The 23,305-nt window shown below is 42.7% G+C and overlaps 1 protein-coding gene across 1 annotated transcript in view; it reads left to right on the top strand.

Moving 5' to 3' along the window:
* The window catches only part of LOC311223079 (transmembrane protein 132C), a gene marked incomplete at both ends in the record, with an annotated part of 432,169 nt that overhangs the window by 257,280 nt on the left and 151,584 nt on the right, over nucleotides 1–23,305 (top strand). Inside the window, one exon of the mRNA XM_084307811.1 lies at nucleotides 10,354–10,540. Coding sequence (XP_084163937.1) covers nucleotides 10,354–10,540 — 187 coding nt within the window. The remainder of the gene's footprint in view (nucleotides 1–10,353; nucleotides 10,541–23,305) is intronic.

The raw sequence follows: 23,305 nt of genomic DNA, 5'->3' as shown, positions 1-23,305 counted from the left end.
GTCTATTTTGCCAAGTATCTTGTGTCTCATGCATGGAGAATAGACTCTGTGCCGAATCTCTACAATGACGTGCATACGCAGGGCTGTGTGGCTGCTCTAGCCTGTTAAATCTGAAATGAAAAGCCAAGATCTTCCGCGGCGCACAGGCACTGCTGAGGTAAGCCATGTGGACTGGCCTTTACTCCTGAACGTCTCACCACACTGTCCTCTCTGTCTGCTCCCTCTGCTTCCTCTGAGTCAAACCTCCTCTCCTCTCCTCTCCTCTCCTCGTTTGATTGTTTTGTTTATTTACACATATAAAAACAATTACATATAATACAATACAATCCACAAAGGGATGTGAAGGAAAATTGCCTAAAAACTCTCTAGGGGCTTGCATGTGGCATTCACCAAGAAGCAAAATTACACTGATATTACATCAACATAAAATATACCCCCCCCCCCCCCCCCCCCCCCCCCCCCCACAAGGAACATTCATTCACAATACACACAATACAGATAGACACCGAAGCAGGCACCCATGCCATACGATTTCAGGTATAGAGAAAACAGATAATGACAGGAAGAAAATACAATAAAACAAAAATACAATAACAAAAGACAACAAGCCATCAGACCACAGTTTGCTCTCCTCTCCTGTACCCATTCTATAGCCTGAGGGCCAGCTGCTCACAGCTCCAGGGGCTCTTATCGAGTCCTCCACTGGTGCCTTTGGACGGCTCACCTGCTGACTCCCAACTGTGAGTCGTCCTGGCTTGAGACTTGAGTCCCACCGTGGCCAGTTTACAGATAATTATCAGGCCAGGGCCAGCTGTGTGGAACCTATCCACAGGCCCTTTGTAGCTAATTGAATTAGACTCCATGCCAGAGGCAGAGAAATGAACAGTTAGTTTCCCTGAGTGGGCCTGTGATTAAGGCCCTGTTTAGACGGAAACGCTAGCAGGTGAATCCGCAAAAATATTTTATCGGATGTGCCTTTCGTTTATACGGAAACAGCGTTTTTACGGGGTGAAACCGTAACAAAGTGAGACCACCTTCCAGGGTGGAATTCCTAGAAACGATAAACCTTTGCGCTATCATCTAAACTGTCAAACCGCATAAAACGATGACGAAAGGGTTGTCAAGGCTCTCGTCGCGCGTACTGCTTACATCACAGGCATGCGCCAGTAGCCTAGAAGTGTAAACAAAGCATGTCTGATTCTATCCATGGCGATCACCTGAAGGCTACATTGGCAGTACTTTTAAATACACAAGAATCTGTCTCGCGGCTATCACAACTATTAGTACTGGACCCACTGTCTGTGAGTGACTCTGCTTTGGTCCAATCACATTCCCCACCCACAGTCTGCGAATCAGAGGCAGAGTAGGGCGGGTCTTCACAGCACGTCATGTGACATATGCGCCAATCGTGTGACAGTGGGGCTCTGTCGTCTCGAGTCGTTACAGCGTCGTCTGCACGCAGAATTCCATCCCAAAACGCTAGTCTAAACGCAAAATTAAAAGTGAGGCCGCAAGACGACTTTTGCTGTTTCTGTTCAGACTCTCTCCGTCTAAACGTAGCCTAACAGTGTGAGAACGTGGACAGAGGACCGGTTGGAGATGGCTGGTGTGTGGATGCGATTGATTGTCCTGGGTCACATTCGTCCTGACATGGGTGTGCCGGTCTGATGTCATCTTGTCATAATAAAAGAGAGGCTTCTTTAATCGCTCCATCATTCCACCACCGCCTGGTTTGCAACTTGAAGACGTCAGCTTGGTTGATATACAGTATACTTTTGTTGTTTATGAGTCATTATCGAAAGGTCAGACATCGTTGAAAAACTATTTCCATCATGCTGCATTTAATTTCAATCTGTGAATATTGTATGTCGTTTTGTATTTATTGGAGAATGACATACAGTATCTTAGATTGTTTATATTTAATATTATAATTAATTTAAAAAAATCACTGATTCTCGTCCCTTTTTTTATTTTGGTAAAATATTGCCTGCAATGCAAGTCAATAAATGTGTTACAAAACAAAGTCCAATGCCTAATCATTGTTTTCTATTGGTTCTACCCATAATATCAATACATGCCTGCTTTTATGTGGTAATAACATGTAAATTAATGTTATCATTAGAATTTGCCTCATTTCTATTTGAATGGTATTTTTAGGGACAATTGACAGCCCTGGTGCATGAATAAATATTAATTCCTCATCCTCACCTTTATGTTACAATATTACAAAAGCAGTCAAGTGTGGCAGAACCCCAGGACAGACGGACACAGGAGACAGACGGATACAATAATTAAATGTAATAAACTAAAGAAAACAATAAGCAAACATGCCTATTCTAACGGGGGCCTACGTGGGGGGGAGTGTGTGGATGGCAACGGTAAATGTAAATGAGATGTGTGTGAGACTACAGTAGGGGAGAACGGGGATGGTTGTCACACTTTTTACTCTAGTGTGAATTGCTCATCATCAAAACATCTTTCAATAGTCCTTCCTACATTAAATTGAAGCTTAAGATGCCACCGCCACATTCATCAAGCCGTTCTTAACATCGAAATCTGTGCGTACCCAGGAGATTTGCATGATGAATCCCACTCATTCTTAAACTCAAAAGCGTGTTTGCGCTAAATTAATTTGCATACAGACACGCCCACCATCTCCTTATAAGGCGAATGAGGCGGGTGTAAAACAGCCGAGTTTCGCCATCTGATCCCTGTCTATTATATTCAAGAGGAAGCGCTTTGCGATCTCAAAATGACACACACACATACACGTCTCACGACTTGCGACTCAGTGCATGTGTTCCTGTGGGTCGCTCATCGCATGTGTGTGTGTGTTAATCTGATGACAAATAAAGACTTATACTTGTACTTATACGTATACGTACTGTATAATAATAATAATAATTAATTTAATTTATATGGCGCTTCTCAATGACCCGAAGTCATAGTGCGAAATAAATCAGTCAAAAGTAGGCTTTGTCAATACTGAACGACTGGCTGCGCGTTTGTCAAGAACCAATCGCGGCGCGCAGTATACCAATATATATATGCCGCTGATCCATATGCTCTCTCCTTTCAGAGAGAGATGTCATCTCTCTCTGAAATGTCCGTGGAGAGATGTCATCTCTCTCTGAAATGTCCGTGGCTAAAACTCCTAGTGCGCTCAGAACTTTAGGTGTGGAGCAGAGTTTTGATTGATTGATTGAACATTTTATTAACAGATTGCAGAATTGGTACAATACAGTACAGCTCAATACACACAATTGTTAAGGGGATGCAGACCAGAGAAAGACTTTCGTCTTGTTTACATCAGGGTCCCCCATTTTCAATTCATAGTGACAAAGCAGCCAGCAATCACAGCACGTAAGTTTCACCACGGACATATGGACCTGTGATGTTTGTTTGGTTTATTTAATTCTTTTTGAGGCGTGCTGTCCTATAAATGCCAAGTAATAGTTGTTTCATGGACCAAGACCACAACAGTCTCCTCTCCTATAGCGTCAAATGTTTTATCTGCTGACAAAGCACAATACCTGTTGGTTTTTAGTTCACTCATTGTTTAGGGAAACACATTGTTAATGACATTGACGGATTGTGAATTTTGTGATTGACTCAAATTATATTTATTTGGAAAAATAAATATAGTCACTTTATTTGAAGAGTCAAAACTGTTCTCTTGGCTTTGTTTTGTTCATAGTAGTAACGCTCATGTCATGATAAATCTGGTTAGGTCAAAACTACAGGAATATACATAAAAAAGGTAGTAGTTGTTATGATTACAGTGCATCGCAGTCACGAAAGGGGCTAGGTTACTGCTTGGTTAGACTGGCCGCCGAGCCATACTGTACATGTTGACTGCTTGGTTTGACTGGCCGCCGAGCCATACTGTACATGGTGACTGCTTGGTTTGACTGGCCGCCGAGCCATACTGTACATGTTGACTGCTTGGTTTGACTGGCCGCCGAGCCATACTGTACATGGTGACTGCTTGGCTTAAATATAAAAAAAACAAATTAAAAAAAAATATTAATAAAAAATATTTATAAAAAAAATGTATAACTTTTATTTTTTGGCATCCTTTGTTATTTTACCCATGCGACGCCACTGCGGTAAAGGTGTTGTCTTCAAATTCAAAAGTTTGAGAGGAGGTTTTCCTCAAGATCTTCCTCTCCTTTCCTCCCATTTCATATTGTTGTCATCTTTGTAGCTTTCCAAAAAGGTTTTCTTTTCAAGTCGTTGGATACCCCTGGTACAAAAGTGCTAAATTAGCAGAATGCCTTGATGTTAAAGTGAGGCCCAAAGGCTATTTTCACCATCTGCAGTCATATCACCCGAATATCATTTGGCACATCATTCCGGGAAGGAAATTTAAAACCTCATAAAAAAATCTTCACAGCCACTATTAAAACCTGCCACCTGGATAAAATAAGGAGGGTAATAATTGACATCACTAAATCAAAATAACCTAATAATAGCCAACCTTCCGCATTTTGTGAGGTTCTGGCGGAATAAACATTAACCCTTTCAGGTGTACAATCTCACACTTTCATTATTTTGCCCATCTGTCTGTATGCTTGCCTGTCTTCCTGCCTGTATGTCTGTCTGTCTGTCTGTCTGTCTGTCTGTCTGTCTGTCTGTCTGTCTGTCTGTCTGTCTGTCTGTCTGTCTGTCTGTCTGTCTATCTGTCTGTATATCTGTCTGCATGCCTGTCTTCCTGCATGTCTGTCTGTTTGTCAGTCTGCTTACCTGTCTTCCTGCCTGCCTGTCTGTCTGTCTGTCTGTCTGTCTGCATGCCTGTCTTCCTGCCTGTATGTCTGTCAGTCTGCTTACCTGTCTCCCTGTCTGTCTGTCTGTCTGTCTGTCTGTCTTCCTGTCTGTTTGTCTGTCTGTCTGTCTGTCTGCATGCCTGTCTTCCTGCCTGCCTGTCTGTCTGTCTGTCTGTCTGTCTGTCTGTCTGTCTGTCTGTCTGTCTGTCTGTCTGTCTGTCTGTCTGTCTGTCTGTCTGTCTGTATGTATGTCTGTCTGTCTGCATGCCTGTCTTCCTGCCTGCCTGTCTGTCAGTCTGTTTGTCTGTCTGTCTGTCTGTATGTATGTCTGTCTGTCTGCATTCCTGTCTTCCTGCCTGCCTGTCTGTCAGTATGTCTGTCTGTCTGTCTGTCTGTCTGTCTGTCTGTCTGTCTGTCTGTCTGTCTGTCTGTCTGTCTGTATGTATGTCTGTCTGTCTGCATTCCTGTCTTCCTGCCTGCCTGTCTGTATGTATGTCTGTCTGTCTGTCTGTATGTATGTCTGTCTGTCTGCATTCCTGTCTTCCTGCCTGTCTGTCAGTCTGATTGCCTGTCTGCCTGTCTGTCTGTCTGTCTGTCTCAAAAAATGTATTCACTTAAGTATTGCGATTATTTGTGATTCTTCTTGATGATTTTAATATGGCCACGCTTTAGTTTAGTTTAGTTTAGTTTAGTTTATTTGACAATTATTAAAATACATTACATGTTACAACAAGTCATGCATCCTAAAATGATCAAGGATAGCACAAAAAAGTCACAGACTTATTTCCATTGTGGTCCTTGGTCTCAGCAGCACATGGTATTTACATAAACATGTATTACACATTATTACCATCAGCCTACAGTATATTGCTAAAAATAGAATTAAAAAGTAAAATACAACATTATTAATAAAATATACAAAATGTACAGACACACTAAAAACACACTACATTCAAAACTAGAACCTTCCTTAGTTAGTCTGGGACATTTTCTAGGAGCCGTTTCCTAACGTTCACCTTGAAACTATACAGGTTCACGATCTGTTTGGTGATCAAAGGCAACTCATTCTACTCCTGTGCTCCTCTGTGAGCAAATGAGCACTGTCCCATCTTTGTTCTACACCTTGGGGGATGCAGGTTTGCTATGCTACAGTAGATCTTGTTCTGTGGCTGTGTGATTCACTAACACTAGGAAAATAGTTACTAAAATATTTGGGGGCCCTGTTATTTATTATTTTGTGTACCATGTTGAGCCTAAGCTGGGCTACTCTGGCCTTAACTGGTAGCCAGTTGAGCTCCTGAAAATGTCTCCTCCCAACATGATCACGAGGTCCTAGGCCCATCACAACCCTGATCAGCTTATTCTGTGACACCTGTAGTTTCTTCTTTAATGACGCTGCCTCCCGAATCCATATTTAACCTCACTAGATCGCCACAGCAAAGTAACCAGCCGTCACATCTGTGTGTGTAGTGTGTGTAGACATTCTTTGTGGCTGTGCTGGAGATGAGAAGGAAATATTCAGGTCCAATGTTCTAGTAACTACGTTGTATATCTGTTTGTGAATATTACATTAATTTGTGATGAGTTGCTAATGTAAACGCTGCAAGACGGAGAGAGGAAGATGAATCATGACAACCTAGAAAGTACTGATGATGAACAATCGGATGAGGAACCAGATGAGTCCATGCGGGTTGGAGTGAAACTAATTGGCAACTCAAGAGGATGGTGTTTTACAAGATTTGGTTGAAGTACAGGAGTGGTTGGAAGTTAAAGGAGGGAAGGTGAAAGAAATGAGGATTACAAAGAGCAGTCTGATAATTGAATACATCAGGCGAAGAACCATACTCTCAGAAGAACAATGTTTTCAAACTTTATTACCTAAAGATGGTAAGTTAGAGTATCATGTTGTTCATTCATAGTTACACAGTAGAGGCTGAGTATTTCCTGATGAGATGTCACATTCACACTCCCAAGTGAAAATTGAAAATGTGTGGGCTGTCCAAAGCATTTCAAAATGGACTCATACTGTATGGTTCTTTGTGTGTGTCTGTGTCAAAATAGACAGGCATTGAAATTAACAAGGCTATGAAAACATCAGGTTTAGTCTTTTCCCTTAGAGGAAAAAGGCACAATGAAAGGTGTTATTTGTCCTGTGCCAATCGATTGGGATGTTGAGAAGTCTTTGTTTAAGGGTAGTGATGTTTGTGGAGTGAAACGACTGACACAGTGCAATAATGGACAGAGGGAGCAGAGCTTGTCAGTCTTCCTGAGTTTTGAATGGGATGAATTACAGAGAGAAACACAAGTGTGGAGGCTGAATCTGAAGGACGAGGAAAGTCTCTGCCGAGGTGTGGTAAAGTGCAGCAAGATGGCATTCAGTTCCGAGCTGTGTGAAGAGCCAGTTCAATGGGAAGAGCCAGTTAAATGTAAACAAAACCACGGTACTTGGTAATGTGTCATATGCTGAGGCAGTGAAGACGGTGGAGGACAGGGAGCAAGGTCAGCTTACTGCAAGACGGGAACAAGAGGAATGTAGCTGGATGAAGAAAATACATTCATAGCTATGGTGATTTACATGGTATGATTGTATGGTGTAACAAAGAAGAGCCAGAAAATACAAGTGATAGTAACTTCAGCTTAGAAATATCGGCAACTTTTTAGCACAGCAACTGGAGGAAATACTGGTAAATGATTTTCCACCCGCTCAGGCCCATGGCCAGTTATAACCCTGTCTCCCCTTTCTTCTTGTGTTTCTGCCCTGGTGCTGCAGATGTGTGTTTCTCTCACGCGCAGTCCTGTGGCATCACCCCCAGTTGTCGTCAAGCAGTCATCACCCCCTTGTGTGATGTGTGTTCCCCATCATTAGTTGTTTGTAGAAACTACTTACTAGTAGTTATTTGGTAGTCTATTTTGCCAGAGTAGCCAGTGAGTTCTCCTGTATTCTGCCTGCTTGCATGCATTAAACACCCAGGGCTAGATCCACAAAGAATGGATTGCACGGAGCGAGTTGCACCCTTACTTACAATTCATTATGAATTGAAAATGGGGGACCCTGATGTAAACAAGACGAAAGACTTTCTCTGGTCTGCATCCATTTAACAATTGTGTGTGTATTGAGCCGTACTGTATTGTACCCATTCTGCAATCTGTTAATACAATTTTCATTCAATCAATCAATCTGCACGGTGATTGATTGAATGACAATTATTATTATTATTATTATTATTATTATTATTATTATTATTATTATTATTATTATTATTATTATTATTATTATTATTATTATTATTATTATTATTTTATTTATTTATTTATTTATTTTTTGGGTTTTGCTCATCATCTGCCTCCTGTCTCCTGTCCGCACTTGGGTCCACACCACCACATCCTGCCCTGGTCATTACACCTACACTTGGGTCCACACCACCACACCCTGCGGTGTTTTAACAGTTATGTAAAGGCCAGGCTGTGCGATGCCTTCCCTCCCCTTCCCTTCAACAGCTTGTCATATCTCCTCCATGATTGGTACACACTGTTATGAAATGCGACAAGTTATTTGGTTGTCATCTTAATTATTCATACACACCTCTGTTGGGTACAAAATTGGGTTGTTGTGCTCCAGCTTGCAACTCAGTCTTTCTGCGAGAAAATGAATAATATGAGGATAATGTGGAATACGTGTGTGGGGGCCTTATAGGAACACCAGACTAGGGTGAATAACATTTCTTGAGTTGCCCATTCATAATTGAGGATGTTGATTATTTGCTCAAAAGTTTTTCCCAAGAACGACCACATGTGTTTTTTCTTGTTCTTCATTGCAGTAAAACAAAAAAGAGACTCCCCCAATATGGACGACAGCTGTAAAAGTACTTTGACCCCCTACCCCTTGTGGTTTAGTCTATACACCATTTGTTCATGCTCCATACATACCATGTGAAGCTCTCTCTCTCTCTCTCTCTCTCTCTCTCTCTCTCTCTCTCTCTCTCTCTCTCTCTCTCTCTCTCTCTCTCTCTCTCTCTCTCTCTCTCTCTCTCTCTCTCTCTCTCTCTCTCTCTCTCTCTCTCTATATATATATATATATATATATATATATATATATATATATATATATATATATATATCCATCTAACCATATCTGCTCTCTCTCCACCCCCTCCCTCACAATGGAAATAAGCTCTGAGCTTTTTTGTGTTTCATCCTTGGCAGTATATCCTTTCTGTCACATGTTTATTTTTTATATTGTCAAATAAAGTCATTCATTCATTCATTCCCTCTCTCTCACTCCCTCTTTTTATGTATGTGTCTCCCTCTCTCTCTTCCTCGTTCCTCACTTTCTCTTTTGTGATTAGCCTCAAATTGAGAGCCCTGTTTTGTTTTTTTCAGGGTTTTTTTTGCCAGTGAGATACAGGGTGATGGTGCAGTGAAATGTATTGGTCCAGAGTCCTGCCATTTGACACGCGAGACACGCCTAACAGATCCTGTGCCATTTCCCGTCTCCTGCTGACCTTTCCTGCCTGGCGGGCCTGGCGGCTATATTTAAACGCTGAGCACCAGAGACTTATGGTGCCACGGGAAACATTTATTATCAACGCTCTCCATTTGTCTGACTTAATTCAGCCCTCTGTGGATTCTGCCGGCTGCGCGCCATATATTCACACTCAGCTACGGCAAACAAGGGCATTGCCTTAGCAGGGGTGACGCTTCGGTGAAGCATTCCATCCACAGAGCGTGGCAAGGCTTCTATATATACAACACATCCATTACCTGTGGTACGTGTGAGAGGAACAGAGACTGAAAGGAGAGGATGGTGTTACAGTAAAGCAGGGGAGTCCGCCGCAGAGAGTCAAACACAGAGACGTGACATTTTGAAGAACCTGTTATAGACTTTAGTCATAACGCAGAGTCATCAGTCTGCACTATTTTTGGTCATTAGAACAGTAGGTTGAATGAGCTCATGAACACACACGCGCATGCGCGCGCACACACACACACACACACCAAAGAGTTCTGTTTATTTACAGTATGTCTGCATGCAATTACAAACAGGCAAGGGACAGATATGAAGTGACCTGTCAGTTACATAATGTGCTTAATTAACAACCATGTTGAGGGATACATCATAAAAATATACAGAGGGTACAGAAAACAACATCTCCTCCACACTGTGTGCCTGCCAGTGATGGGAGACACAATACTGTACAACCGTGCTAACCACTTGGCCCTTCTCCTGTTGAATGCAGGTATCTGAAAGCTTCCCACAACTAGCCTACGTACATCCCACATACTACCATGTATGAAAACCAGGAGCTTCTACACCTGTAGCTGTGAAATTGTTTGTTCTGTGTGTTGATTTACTGTATATCAAGTTAGCATCCAAAACATCATACTGTATTACATTTGACGACGTTAACAGCAGCAATTATAGCATGCAAGATGTAAAAAGAAAAAATACTAAAAAGACCATTTTCTGGCACAGAGATGATCACAAGCACCCACTCACCCACTCACTCACTCACTCACTCACTCGCTCGCTCGCTCGCTCACTCACTCACTCAACCCACCAACCGCCTGTCTTCCTTTGCCCCAGCAGGTCTGAGATGGGGGTCCAGAGGGTTCTGCAGGTAGACTTGAAGATGGACAGTTTCCCGGAGGCGGAAAGCAGCCGCTGGATGGCGTGGCAGGTGGAGTACCCCGGCAGCCGCTCCACCACACAGGAAGTTGAGACGGAGATCCGCTTGGCGCAGGAAGACCTGGTCGGCATCGTGCCCCTGGCCATGGTGAGTGGTCCCCATCACAGCTCCACACAATATACAAACAGATGAGCTGTGCCAGAGCTCAGCGCACAAGCACATTTCAACTTTGGAGGGTGAAAGAGCCTGGAATCTCTGTGAAATAATTACTGCTGTATTCACCCGTTTAGCCTATGGATTAAATTGTCAATGTCCATCTCCGTCCCCTCTTTTCATGAATCCTCAATTCAGCAACAGTTGTGATTGGAGGATCAAGAAAAGAGGGCAGAGTTTGAGATACTGTAGGTCCATAATTGTATTAATTAAAACCCCCATAATACCTCTTAACCTGCAAGGGCCCACATGTGCATATTTTGTAATACAATATATATATATAGAAGAAAGAGCAAACGAGGACCAACTTCTACAGAGATCCCTACAAGTTCATCAAATACCTCTTTGTCAAGGAGAAAACTGGGACCCTCAAAGTACCCATAAGGGAACTAGAGGAGCACCTGAGGAAGACCTACTCTGACAACCAGAGACATGTGCCAGCCAGCATTCCGGATGACATGCCACCAATCCAACCACCTGAGCACCAGCTGGAAACAAGGCCCCCCCAAATGGAGCGAAGTTGAGAGCACAGTAAAGCGGGCAAGAACAGCCTCAGCCCCTGGGCCCAACGGTGTTCCATATAGGCTCTATAAGAACACTCTGGGTGTCTTGAAGTACCTCTGGAAGCTAATGAAAGTGGCATGGGAAAAAGGAATTATACCAAAGGCATGGCGAAGGCAGGAGGGATCCTGATTCCCAAAGAGAAGAACTCCTCAACCATCGACCAGTTCCGCCAGATCAGTCTTCTGAATGTGGAAGGAAAGATATTCTTCAGTGTTGTGGCCCAGAGGCTCTCAGTATTCTTGCAGAAGAACAACTTTGTCGACACCTCAGTGCAGAAGGCAGGGATAAGTGGTTTCTCAGGATGCCTGGAACACACAAGTGTCATCTGGCACCAGGTGCAGACGGCCAAGAAGGAGAAAAAAGATCTGCATGTGGTTTTCTTAGATCTTGCCAATGCCTTCGGATCAGTGTCTCATGAGATTTTGTGGACAGCGTTCAACTTCTTCCAAGTCCCAGAGGGCATCACACGGCTGGTCAAAGCCTACTTCCAAGACCTCCAGTTCTGTGTTACAGCACAGGCCAGTACAACTGCCTGGCAGCACCTCGAGATAGGCATAATGGCGGGCTGCACCATCTCTCCACTGGCATTTACCATGGCAATGGAGCTCATTATTCGAGCATCCCGATGGGTGGTTGGAGGGGAACGGTTGAAGAGCGGGCTGCGTCTTCCTCCAATCAGGGCGTACATGGATGACATGACGACAATAACAACAACAAAGGCATGCACCAAACGCCTGCTGGATAAACTCCAGAAAAACATCAAATGGGCACGAATGGAGATTAAACCAAGCAAATCCCGCAGTATCTCCATTGTCAAAGGCAAGCTCGCGAATGAGAGGTTCCACGTTAACAACGAGCCAATACCAACAGTTCTGGAAAAGCCTATCAAAAGCCTTGGCCGCTGGTATAGCGCAGAACTCAAAGACTCGAAGCAGGTGGAACAACTCAGGCAGGATACAATCAGTGGCCTCAAGCAGATCAACAACAATGCTCTCCCTGGGAAGCTGAAGCTGTGGTGCTTTCAGTTTGGACTGCTGCCCCGTCTCATGTGGCCAATTGCCATCTATGAGGTCACTCTATCCCATGCCAATCGGCTGGAGAGACTGGTGAATGCACATGTGAGGAAGTGGCTTGGACTGCCGAGAGGCCTTAGCAGCATAGGCCTGTATGGCAACGGAGCCCTCTCCCTACCAATCTCAAGCCTGGTGGAGGAGTACAAATGTGCCAAATCAAGGCTGGAAATGACTCTCACAGAATCCCGGGATCCATTCGTCAGAGGTGACTAGCAACAAGGAGGAAATGGAAGCCATCTGCAGCAGTTGCAGTGGCAAAGACCGCCCTCAGATACCGGGATATAGTGGGGCATGTCCAACATGGCAGAGGGGGGCCTTGGTTTGGAAGCAACTACACCCACATGGCAAAAGGCTACTCCAACCGAACGGCGGCACATGGTGGTGGAGGAAGTGCGCCACCAGGAGGAAGCAGCCAGGTGTCTCCCAAGCCCAGCAAGGCCACTGGATGAAGTGGGAGGGTGTGGAGAGGAGGAAAATCACGTGGAACGAACTGTGGAGCATGGAGTCTAATAGGCTAAGCTTCATCATCAGAGCCACATATGATGTCCTGCCCTCACCAACCAACCTACATCTCTGGTATGGACAGGACCCAGCCTGTCTCCGGTGTGCAGCCCCAGCAACCCTCAAACACATCTTAGTGGGTTGCAAGACCAGTCTAACTCAAGGAAGATATACCTGGCGCCATAACGAGGTACTGAAGTGCTTGGCTGCCGAACATGAGAACAAGAGAGTAACCACCAACGCCTTGCCTCTAAATGCCCAAACTACCTTCCCACGGAAAACAACCTTCATCCGGGAAGGGGAGAAACGGCGGACCAAGCCATCACTTCCGAATTCAGGCCCACTGAACGCAGCCCGGGATTGGGAAATGCGGGTAGACCTCAGCCAGAGGCTTACCTTCCCACCTGAAATTGCAGCGACCAACCTGCGCCCAGACCTGGTCCTCTGGTCCAAATCTTGCCAGCGTGTCTTCATCGTTGAGCTGAAGGTCCCATCGGAGGAAGCCATCGATGAGGCATTCGAACGGAAGAGGCTGCGATATGCCAACTTAGCAGCTGAAGCAGAGGGGCGGGGCTGGAACGTGAAGGTGTGGCCAGTGGAGGTGGGCTGCAGAGGCTTTGTAGCCAGTTCCACCACAAGGCTCCTGAAGGAAGTAGGGATCAGAGGACAGGCCCAACGGAAGGCAATCAAAGAACTTGCCACTGCAGCAGAACGGAGCAGTCACTGGCTGTGGCTGAAACGTAGAGACGCATCATGAGCTGCTAAATGAAGATATGGTGCCACCGTGTGACACACACCCAGGCCTGATCAGCCTGTGGTGGGCCAACCTCGGCAGAGGGTGTATTGTGATAAATGGCTGAAACACCCAATGAGGTCAGGGAACACAACTGAAGATGTGTCGTACTGGTGACACCACGTGATCATTGCCAAATTCCACCCCACCCAAGAGGTATCTCCAACCTCATTCAATTGTTGTGCTGATTTAGGGATCTTTAACAACTAGTCCTATTAAGAATCCTATCGAATTGAAGGCTTATTTGTTGCCTGTCAAAAGCATGCCGGTATTTGAGGCTTGTGCCGGTACACGGTAAAGTACACGGTATTGCGCAAAATACCACTCCCGACTCTTGGGGCTCTAGTTCCGTCAATCATTTGGCGATCTCAAAAATGATTGTGGAGGGTTGTAGCCAATGAGTGTGGCTTTCCAATGATACCCCATATGGGGATGTATGATCTAGGATCTAGGCGAAAAACTAACAAGCAAAAACAGGAAGAGAAAAACAGCCGAATGAATTGAAGTCTATGAGAAAACTGAGTTTTTCATTGTACACAGTTTACCAAAATCACTCCTAATCACTCATTTCTGAATGGATCTTTATGAAATTTGGACATGTACTACATAAGGCTTCAGGCTATGGGTCCGTATGGATTTGTAAGCCTGGGGAAATACTACCTCTGGACTACTAACTACTACAGAAAAACTTGAGTAACACGTTTTTCTACAACTTAAGTTCAGACCTATGTTACTCTATTTCATTAGCACTAAGTTAATTTTCTTTCTGGAATCAGAAACTTCAGAATGTCATCTTTCAAAAGAGACCAGGCTCATGCATGTGCTATAAGTATAAAGTATGTTGTTTTGGTTTGCAAAAAAAGTATGCAGTCCTCAAAAACTAAAACTAAAATGGCCAATTTTGGGGGCACAGGTTAAGAGGTTAACACCCCATTTACAGATTTGTTTTTCCTTATGTTAGCCACACTGTTGAACTGAACTGTCAATACTAAGAATTTCTGCACATAACATTTATTCAAAGGAAGTATTAAGTATTAACACAAATATTCTTTGTGGCTCAATGAGCAGAGCAAGGCACTCATACAGGGTTATGGGTTTGGTTATGGGTTCGGTTCAACTCATTCATTTAGACAGCTAATGCTGAAAGTGAATGCACTAGTACTCTAAGGCAAATCAAAATGGCATATGTTTTGTTAATGAAGGATAACAGATAACATCTCCATAGACTCCATAGAAATACCCTACTATAGTATAAATAAAAATGACATGTTGAATGTATTGTGTAATCTATTGAAATATTTTATTTGATATTTATTTTAGTATCAGAACCAAAGGTGCATGTTCAAAATAAGGTCATTTGCTTGGTTGTCTTTTTTAGGTTAGGTTTGATAGTCTACACTACAGCAATAGCTCACAACAGGCCATGGTATATGGCTATTATATCACAACTAAGGGACGTAATTCGGCCTGACACGAAGCAGATGTACATAGAACATTTTAGAGAAAGTACTATGAAAATATAAATAATATAAGTACACACAAAAAAATGAAATACACAAACGTAAACCTTTATTGAAGTACAGTACAGTACTTTAGTAAAAATAGAGTACCCCCCCCCCCCTATACATATTCTTCCTAACTACACATATACCCAATTGGTGCACAGATGGGGGATGCAGAGCTGTAGCTGTAGGGATCTGCCTGCAGAGTGTGTATTGGTGTGGAGTAGGAGAGAGCCTTTCTGCCCCCCAGCAGGCTCTGGGTGTGGCCCAGAGGCTGGCTCTGGCCCGAGGACACGCCCGGGGCTGTGTGTCTCCCTCAGCGAGGCACCGACTCTCTGTTGTGTAGATTAACCAAAGCTCCCCCTATAGAACTCCACAGATAGAAGCCCTCTCTCACCCGCCTTGTCACTGTGACTGTCAACCCAGAGAGCACTTCCTCTGATTTAGATCAAGGACATCCTGAGTGAAAGATGAAGGATGTCACTTGTGTCAGGCTTTAAAAGAATGACATCGCAGTGTGTCAACGCTGATGACTAAAACAAAGGTTTCATTTGTTTCTATGTCTGCGCTTCTGATCTGCATGATTTGGAGACTGATTCTTATGACAACTAGGGGAAGTCCATGTGACAGCTTGGAAAGACAGCTGACAGGAGGGAATAGACACCATCGAGTTTGGCATGGGTTAGCATCCCATTACAGCAGTGGTGCAGACTGTTTTGCTGCACCCAAAAAAGCAAATATAAATATAGACAAATATAGGAAAAATACCCCTAGAGCCTGCAAGAGCAGGGGCGGAAGATGACTCACAGGCAGATTACACGGTTACAGACCATGGAACGGACAGGACCAATACGATGGATGAGCGGTTCAATGGAGGACAGTATCTCGGACCTGTCCTCCAGAACTAGAACTATAGAGAACAGCGTAGGATGAATGCATCAGTGGAGTAGGATGAATGCATCAGTGGAGAGCAGGGGTATGATGGTAGAGGAGAAGAAGCTCCAGATATTTCCTTGTGGCAGAAGGTAACAGAAAAAGGCCTTAGAATACATCAGGGAAGGAATAAGCAGTGTTGGGAAAGTTCACTTTCTACATGAACTAGTTCAGTTCACGGTTCACACATTTTTAAATGAACTTGTTCAGTTCATAGTTCATAATTAAAAGATTTGAACTAAAGTTCATGGTTTAAAAAATGAACTAGTTTATAGTTTATAGTTCTTTTTTCAATACGTTGATGCAAGCTATTATTTGTAAAAAATTATTGCCACAACCCATATAGAACCACAGACAGCAATCAGATTACTGGCATTTCCATCACACTGTGATTATTTGTCAGTGTTTCCCCTACCATTGCCTTGAAGGGGCGGCCCGCATCGCTCATAACAAGTCTCTCTCTCCGCGCAACACGCACACACCGAACCTTATACTGTGATAGAGCGTCGCGAATGAACGCGTTCACAATTACGATCATCTAGCGGAAATACAGTATGTTCAGTTCACGTTCGCCCAAAATATGAACGAGTTCAGGTACATCACTGGGAATAAGTGCAGGCTTGCCACAATGATCAGTCGGTTGAGGGATAGAAATAGAAAAGGATAGACAATCACAGTTCACAGGATATCAGTAACCCTATCACTGAGGAGGGGGAAAACGCTGGAGGTGGGGATGTAGTTTTACCAAGGCCAGTCTGCTGGTCAGGGAGAAGAGCTGTTAGCAAAAAGCTAGAGTTAAATTAAAGGAAGAAAGTTTTTTAAGATGGTTTTGATAAGGGTGTTATATGGGCTTAAAGGAACAGTGGTAAATAAATGAGAGTATATGGGAGACATTATCTATGAGTATGGTACTGAATGATTTGGAATCATTGATAGTGGTGCAAAGATTGCAGCCAGCAGCCAGCAGAGAGAAATAGAGAAATTAGTGAAGGAGAGGAGACAGCTACATAATAAAGCAGTGGAGAAAGGCTACGGGGGATGAGACTGAGAGAGAGATAATTAATGTTTTGCAGGAAGAACTAAGAAGTCAGTTAGCAGAACAACTTAGGAGGAAGAGAAAGAAGTCAAGTGAGTCAGGACAGCATTTTATAGTGATCCATTACAATTTTTAAAGGGATATTCTGTCAAGGATAGGGAGGGCAACTCAAAGCTTCAAAGCAAGAGGTAGAAAGAAATGTACTTAGGAAATAATAGAGAAATGCGCCTTCCTCCAGATATACCACCATTAGAGGTAGAGTATACGATGGATATTAGGCCACCAAAGTTGAAGGAAGTGGAAGCTGTAGTAAGGCGTGCAAAGGCTTCTTCAGCCACAGGGAATGGAGTCCCTTACCGGATTTATAAAAGTGTGCCTACTTGTGGAGGTTATTGAGAGTAATATGGGATAAACAGGGTATACCAAGAGGTTGGTGTAGAGCAGGGGGAATCCTAATTCCCCAGTTTATGACAATATCCCTCCTGAATGTAGAAGGTAAGATTTGTATTTAGTATAGTGGCACACAGGCTAGCAAACTATGTAGTTTAATAGATACCACAATGCAGAAAGCAGGAAATCCCAGGTTTTGTAGGGTGCATAGAACACACTAGCATGATATGGCACAATGGTGATGGAAGTACTTATTAGAGCATCAATTAGGGCTTACGTGGATAATAATAAATAATAACTTTATTTGTATAGCACCTTTCATACAGGGGATTGCAGTTCAAAGTGCTTTACATCAGTAAGAAATAAGACATAAAATCAGTGTAAAACAAGCAGCAAGAGCAAAACATAAAGTGGGATATATATTAATCGAATCATATCAGAACCTCACGTTCCAATAGGATTCTGTAATCTGTTACAAAACATCAGAGTATGCACCCAGCGGATAGTGGGGCGTAGAGATAAAAGTCCAAATAAGTAAAATAATAGCAAGGGTAAAAGGAGCAGACATATAAAATCACAGTTTTTCACATTAAGATCTAACATCCCAACAGACCACCTTAAGACATAGAACACCAAAAAGAGTAGAAAAATAGTGCAATAGTGTAGTGCTGTAGCTTTAGTGATTTTAGATCAGGACTCAAACCCATACTGTAGAGTGATTTTAGATCACAGAGACTCTAACCCATACACAAATAACCCACAATAAATAATAAAGACACCAAGACTTGGTATGTAAAGCCTTTCACATTTCCTGCTCACGGTCCCAAAACTTCCAGCCTATCTGTGGGAAAACAGTAATTGACTAATACGGATGTCCAGCCTTGGATATATAAAATAAAAGAGAAATAAAAACATGGGGAATAAAACATAGAGAAATAGTGCAATGATAATCACTGAGAAATAGTGCAGTATAATAGTGTAAAGTCAGTCAAATGCTTTGGTAAAGAGATTTAAGCTGCCTTTTAAAAATGTCTAATGTATTGGCTTCCCTAATATTATTAGGTAATGTGTTCCACAATTTTGGGGCGTAGTTTACAAAGGCTGCATCACCGATCTTCTTATGACTCTTTCTGGTGACCTCTAATAGACCTGCATCTGGTGATCGCAGTGTTCTGGTGGGTGAATGAATGAATGAATGAAAACTTTATTTAACAGATTGCAGAATGGGTACAATACAGTACGGCTCAATACATACAATTGTTAAGGGGATGCAGACCTGAGAAAGACATTTGTCTTGTTTCCATCAGGGTCCCCCATTTTCAATTCATATAGACATATATGACATACATGACATACAGATAGTCAGTACTGCTACATCTATACATTTATGACATACCAGATTTGCAAATACAGTACTGTTTGTGATACAGAAGGAGTCAAGAAAAGGGAGTATATACATTTGACGTAGAAACTGTACATTGGAGGTTGGGTGGGGGGGGTTGGGTACATTGGGATATTGACAACCATACTGGGTAATTTACATTGGAGGTGGTTGGGGGGGGGGGGGGGGGGCGGGGGGCACACTGTATAAACAAGTAACACTGTACATTGAGGGGGGGGGGGGAGGAGACACTGTACAAACAAACACAATTGTACATTGAACTATTGACAAAACCATACTAGGTAAATGACTGTACAGTGTGTGTGTCGTTTATTAGAGAGTCAGCAATGTAGCTGGGTCCTTGTCCATTTAGAGCTTTGTATGTGAGGAGAAGCACCTTAAAATCAATTAAAAAAGTTACAGGAAGCCAGTTTAGAGTAGCTAAGACAGGACTAATGTGTTCCCTCCTTTTGGTATTAGTTAGTAGTTTACCTGCAGAGTTTTGAATGAGCTGGAGTCTTTCATTAGTTTTCTTGGGGAGACCAGTGAATAGTGCATTGCAGTAGTCTAGTCGGCTAGAAAAGCATGAATTAGCTTCTCTGCATAATTTTGTTTTATGAATGGTCGTACCTTTGCTGTGTTTCTGAGATGAAAGAAAGCTATTTTGGTCACTTTATTTAAATGCACGTTGAAGTTCAAATCTGAGTCCAGGATGACACCGAGACTTGTCACCTCCGGTTTAATCCAAGTGGTTAAGCTTCCTAGATTCTTTGTTAGCATCTCTCTTTTTGATTGGGGGCCAACAAGTAGGACTTCAGTTTTGTCCTCATTCAATTTGAGAAAGTTATCGTTCATCCATTTGTTTATTGCTGACAGGCAGTTGGTAATGGAGTTTATGGCTGTCGCATCATTTGGTTCAGCGGATATCTACAATTGTGTATCATCCGCATAGCTGTGGAAATCTATACCATACTCTCTGATGATGTCGCAGAGCGGTAGCATATAGAGAGAAAAGAGTAATGGACCTAAACAGCTGCCTTGTGCAACCCTGTAGCGTCTTTCATGTTTCTCTGATGTATGGCCTCCTAGACTAATATAGAACATCCTTCCTCTGATATATGTTTTGATCCAGATCAACACACAGCCAGAGAAACAAATAAGCTTTTCAAGTCGATTTATTAGGATGTTGTGATCAATAGTATAAAACGCTGCACTGAGATCTGAGAGTTGAGTCTAATTACCTTTGTGAGTGCAGTTTCCATACTGTGGTATCTTCTGAAACCTGACTGAAAGACTTCTAAGATGTTGTTTTCTTTAAGATAGGAGTTTATATGGACTGAGACTATTCTTTCCGATATTTTACTGATAAATGGTAGATTTGATATTGGTCTGTGGTTTGCTGGTTTGTGTTGTTATCCAATTTAGGTTTCATTAATAGAGGCTTTACAACAGCTGTTTTAAAGGCATCTGGGAAGACGTTTTACAGGGCCCTCATTTATCAACATGGCGTACGCACAGATATGTGCGTAACCCGTGCGTACGATCATTTCTAAGCAAAGTGTGGGATTTATCAATTTGAACTTGTGCTTGACTTTGTGCGTATATTTAAGCACAGGTCGGACCATGCGTAGCTGGCGCCCGTTGGTAGAATATATTATTACAACAAGGAAATAAGCTTCCGTGCATTAGTTTCAACACTGGCATGTTCTGTATGAACCGTAATTCATTATAGTTCATTGTAAAATAGCAACAGTAATTATGGTCAAAACCCTATAAATAGCATTTGGAATAATAGGTATTTTCTCTCAGAATGAATGCAGCATGGTTTATAGCGTTATTGAAATATACAGGGTGTACTGACTGACTGCGCTCGTTATTATTTTGCGCCCAGACCGCAGAAACACGGGAACGTTTTGATTATATTTAAAAGGCTTTACGTTAAACGAAACAAGTGGAATTTCGAAGCTGTAAGCAGAATACAAGTCATATGAACACCCACGATATAGTGTTCTTCCCCCTTCCTACTGTATAAGAAAGAATAAAAAACGCATTGCAATGAGACCAGAGTGTATGTGTATTACAAAACCCTTGCAATAATGTGTCTTAAATGAATGAAAAGCATAAATGCTCTGGACACAGAGCATATATCGTGTGGGTGATATGACTTGTATTATGCTTACAGAATTCCACGTATTTAATTTTACAATGTCAAAGCCTTTTAATATAAATCAAAACGTTCCCGTATTTCTGCAATCTATGCGCGAAATAATAAGGAGTTGAGGTAGATACACACTCAGAACGTATTACATGCTGGTATGCTGATAGAGTAAACTATTATAAATATGAATATGATATGATATAAGGTATACACTGGTCCGTCGCATACACTGGTATGCGCAAGTTACTGTTGCATAATGTAGGCTATGGCTGCTATTATATGTAATTCATATAGGCTACCTAATAGTATATGATTTTTAGAGGCATCTATTTTGTTGTCGGTATTAGGCTAATACCGACAACAACAGGGGGGGGCCCTGATGTAAACAAGACAAACGTCTTTCTCTGGTCTGCATCCCCTTAACAATTGTGTGTATTGAGCCGTAGGCCCTACTGTATTGTACCCATTCTGCAATCTGTTAAATAAAATTTTCATTCATTCATTCATTCAAAATAGATGCCTCTAAAAATCATATTATAGCCAATCGAACACAACTAATAAAGGCATTCATATTACAGCACGGTTATAATGACACACACATGATGAATTGAAAATGGGGGACCCTGATGTAAACAAGACGAAAGTCTTTCTCTGGTCTGCATCCCCTTAACAATTGTATGTATTGAGCTGTACTGTACTGTACCCATTCTGCAATCTGTTAATAAACTTTTCAATCAATCAATCAAACCACCAACGCCAAACAGTGGTCAACGAACGGTCTTTATTAGTATTTTGAGCTGTCCAGGCAGAATTGCAGCAATGGTCTTAGGGAGCCGTTGATATCTGACATCACCGTTTACAAGTCAGCCTTTTATTTATCCCATAACACGCATTGTGTCTTCTTGGTTCGGCAGCGCCTCAGTGAACAATCTCCCGTGAAGTTTCTCAGAGTTCCGCTCGGGTCAGTCCATTATTTCACATCCCATGGGGGGTGTTTCATCACTTTCATGACCATATATGGATAATCATGCACGAGCATTGACGGTAGAACAAAGAGGTATTTATCAACACGGAGGAGCGTAGGACCTGTGTACGCATGGTTGATAAATCCAGTTTTTTTTGTGCGTGCACACATTCTAAATTCTGTGCTTACGTATGAAAATAGAATACTTTCTAAGAAAAATTGATAAATGAGGGCCCGGACTGGACTGGAGACACTATCAAACACTCGCTTAATAAAGAATTTTGTGGCGATAGGATCAATATCTGAGGTTGTGAAGTTTGCTTCTGAGACAGTTTTACACAGTTTGCTTAGTGTGATGCATGTAAAGTTACTCATGGTTACATTGCATACTCTACTGAGATCGGTTTCATCTCCACTTCCAATTAATGCAACACTCCCAGACATACCCCACGCGAAGGTAAGGAAAAACTCACTAAAACCTAGCAATTGGAAAAAATGCACCACAGGCAATGTGGAGGAGAGAAATCTTAGAAGGGCCATTCAAGGGGGGATCTCCCTTCTTAGATGTCGGTGATAAGAGGTTGGCAGTCGACTGCGGCTCCTTTCGATCGATTATTTGACTAGTCGGGCTCAGCCCTAGTGGAGAGAAAGGGATTGTGGTTGGATGGCCCAGGTATTGGATTGGAGGGGGGCCAGGAGGGAGAGGGGTGAGTTAGAAAGGTGGGGGGGGGGTATCAGGTGAGAGACAAAAGGTGGATGAATGGGGGAGGGTTGGAACATGACTGGGAGATTGTTTGAGGGGGGTGGGGGTCATTATTCCACAAATAATGTAGATGATGGATGCCTGTGGGTGGTTGTTCCTGAATCGAGTGAAATGCAGAGCTTCCTCACCCACTGATCCATGCTCAGGATAATTGGGGTTATGTGTTTAGTCGCGCAGTATTGTGAGAGTTTCCTCTCTTACATTATTTTCATGTGATTGATGTATCAACAGCCCGCCTGCCTTATGCCAGGAATATACTGTATGCTCTGCACGCCTTGCTCTGACATGAATTGTTGAGATTAATCGCATGATGTTTTTGCAAAGCCTGTGGTCTAAGGAGGAAGAGAAGAGATTGACTGTAAATATGTTGTACTGTATGAGCAGCTGTTGTTCTACAAGCCTCTATGACTATGTCACGAACCATACGGTACCTTCATCGCTATATCAAATGCTTTGAAGTCTCTCTGTATGAGGGCTGCACACCTCAGACAGAGATGGTCAGTCCTAACAGATTCCGTTTTTACGCAGGAAACCCCAATGCATAGTTTAAGTGGAATAAGGATTTAGGGTTGCTTATAAATCATAAAGGTTTTTCAATAGTGACAAAGATCCATCTTAATGAACCTGCTATTAAAATAATT

Source organism: Notolepis coatsorum (assembly GCF_963971535.1).
Source record: "Notolepis coatsorum genome assembly, chromosome: 1".
In the NCBI taxonomy this organism is placed as follows: domain Eukaryota; kingdom Metazoa; phylum Chordata; class Actinopteri; order Aulopiformes; family Paralepididae; genus Notolepis; species Notolepis coatsorum.
The sequence above is the reverse complement of the archived record's forward strand: the minus strand, read 5'-3'. Positions and strand labels throughout refer to the sequence as shown.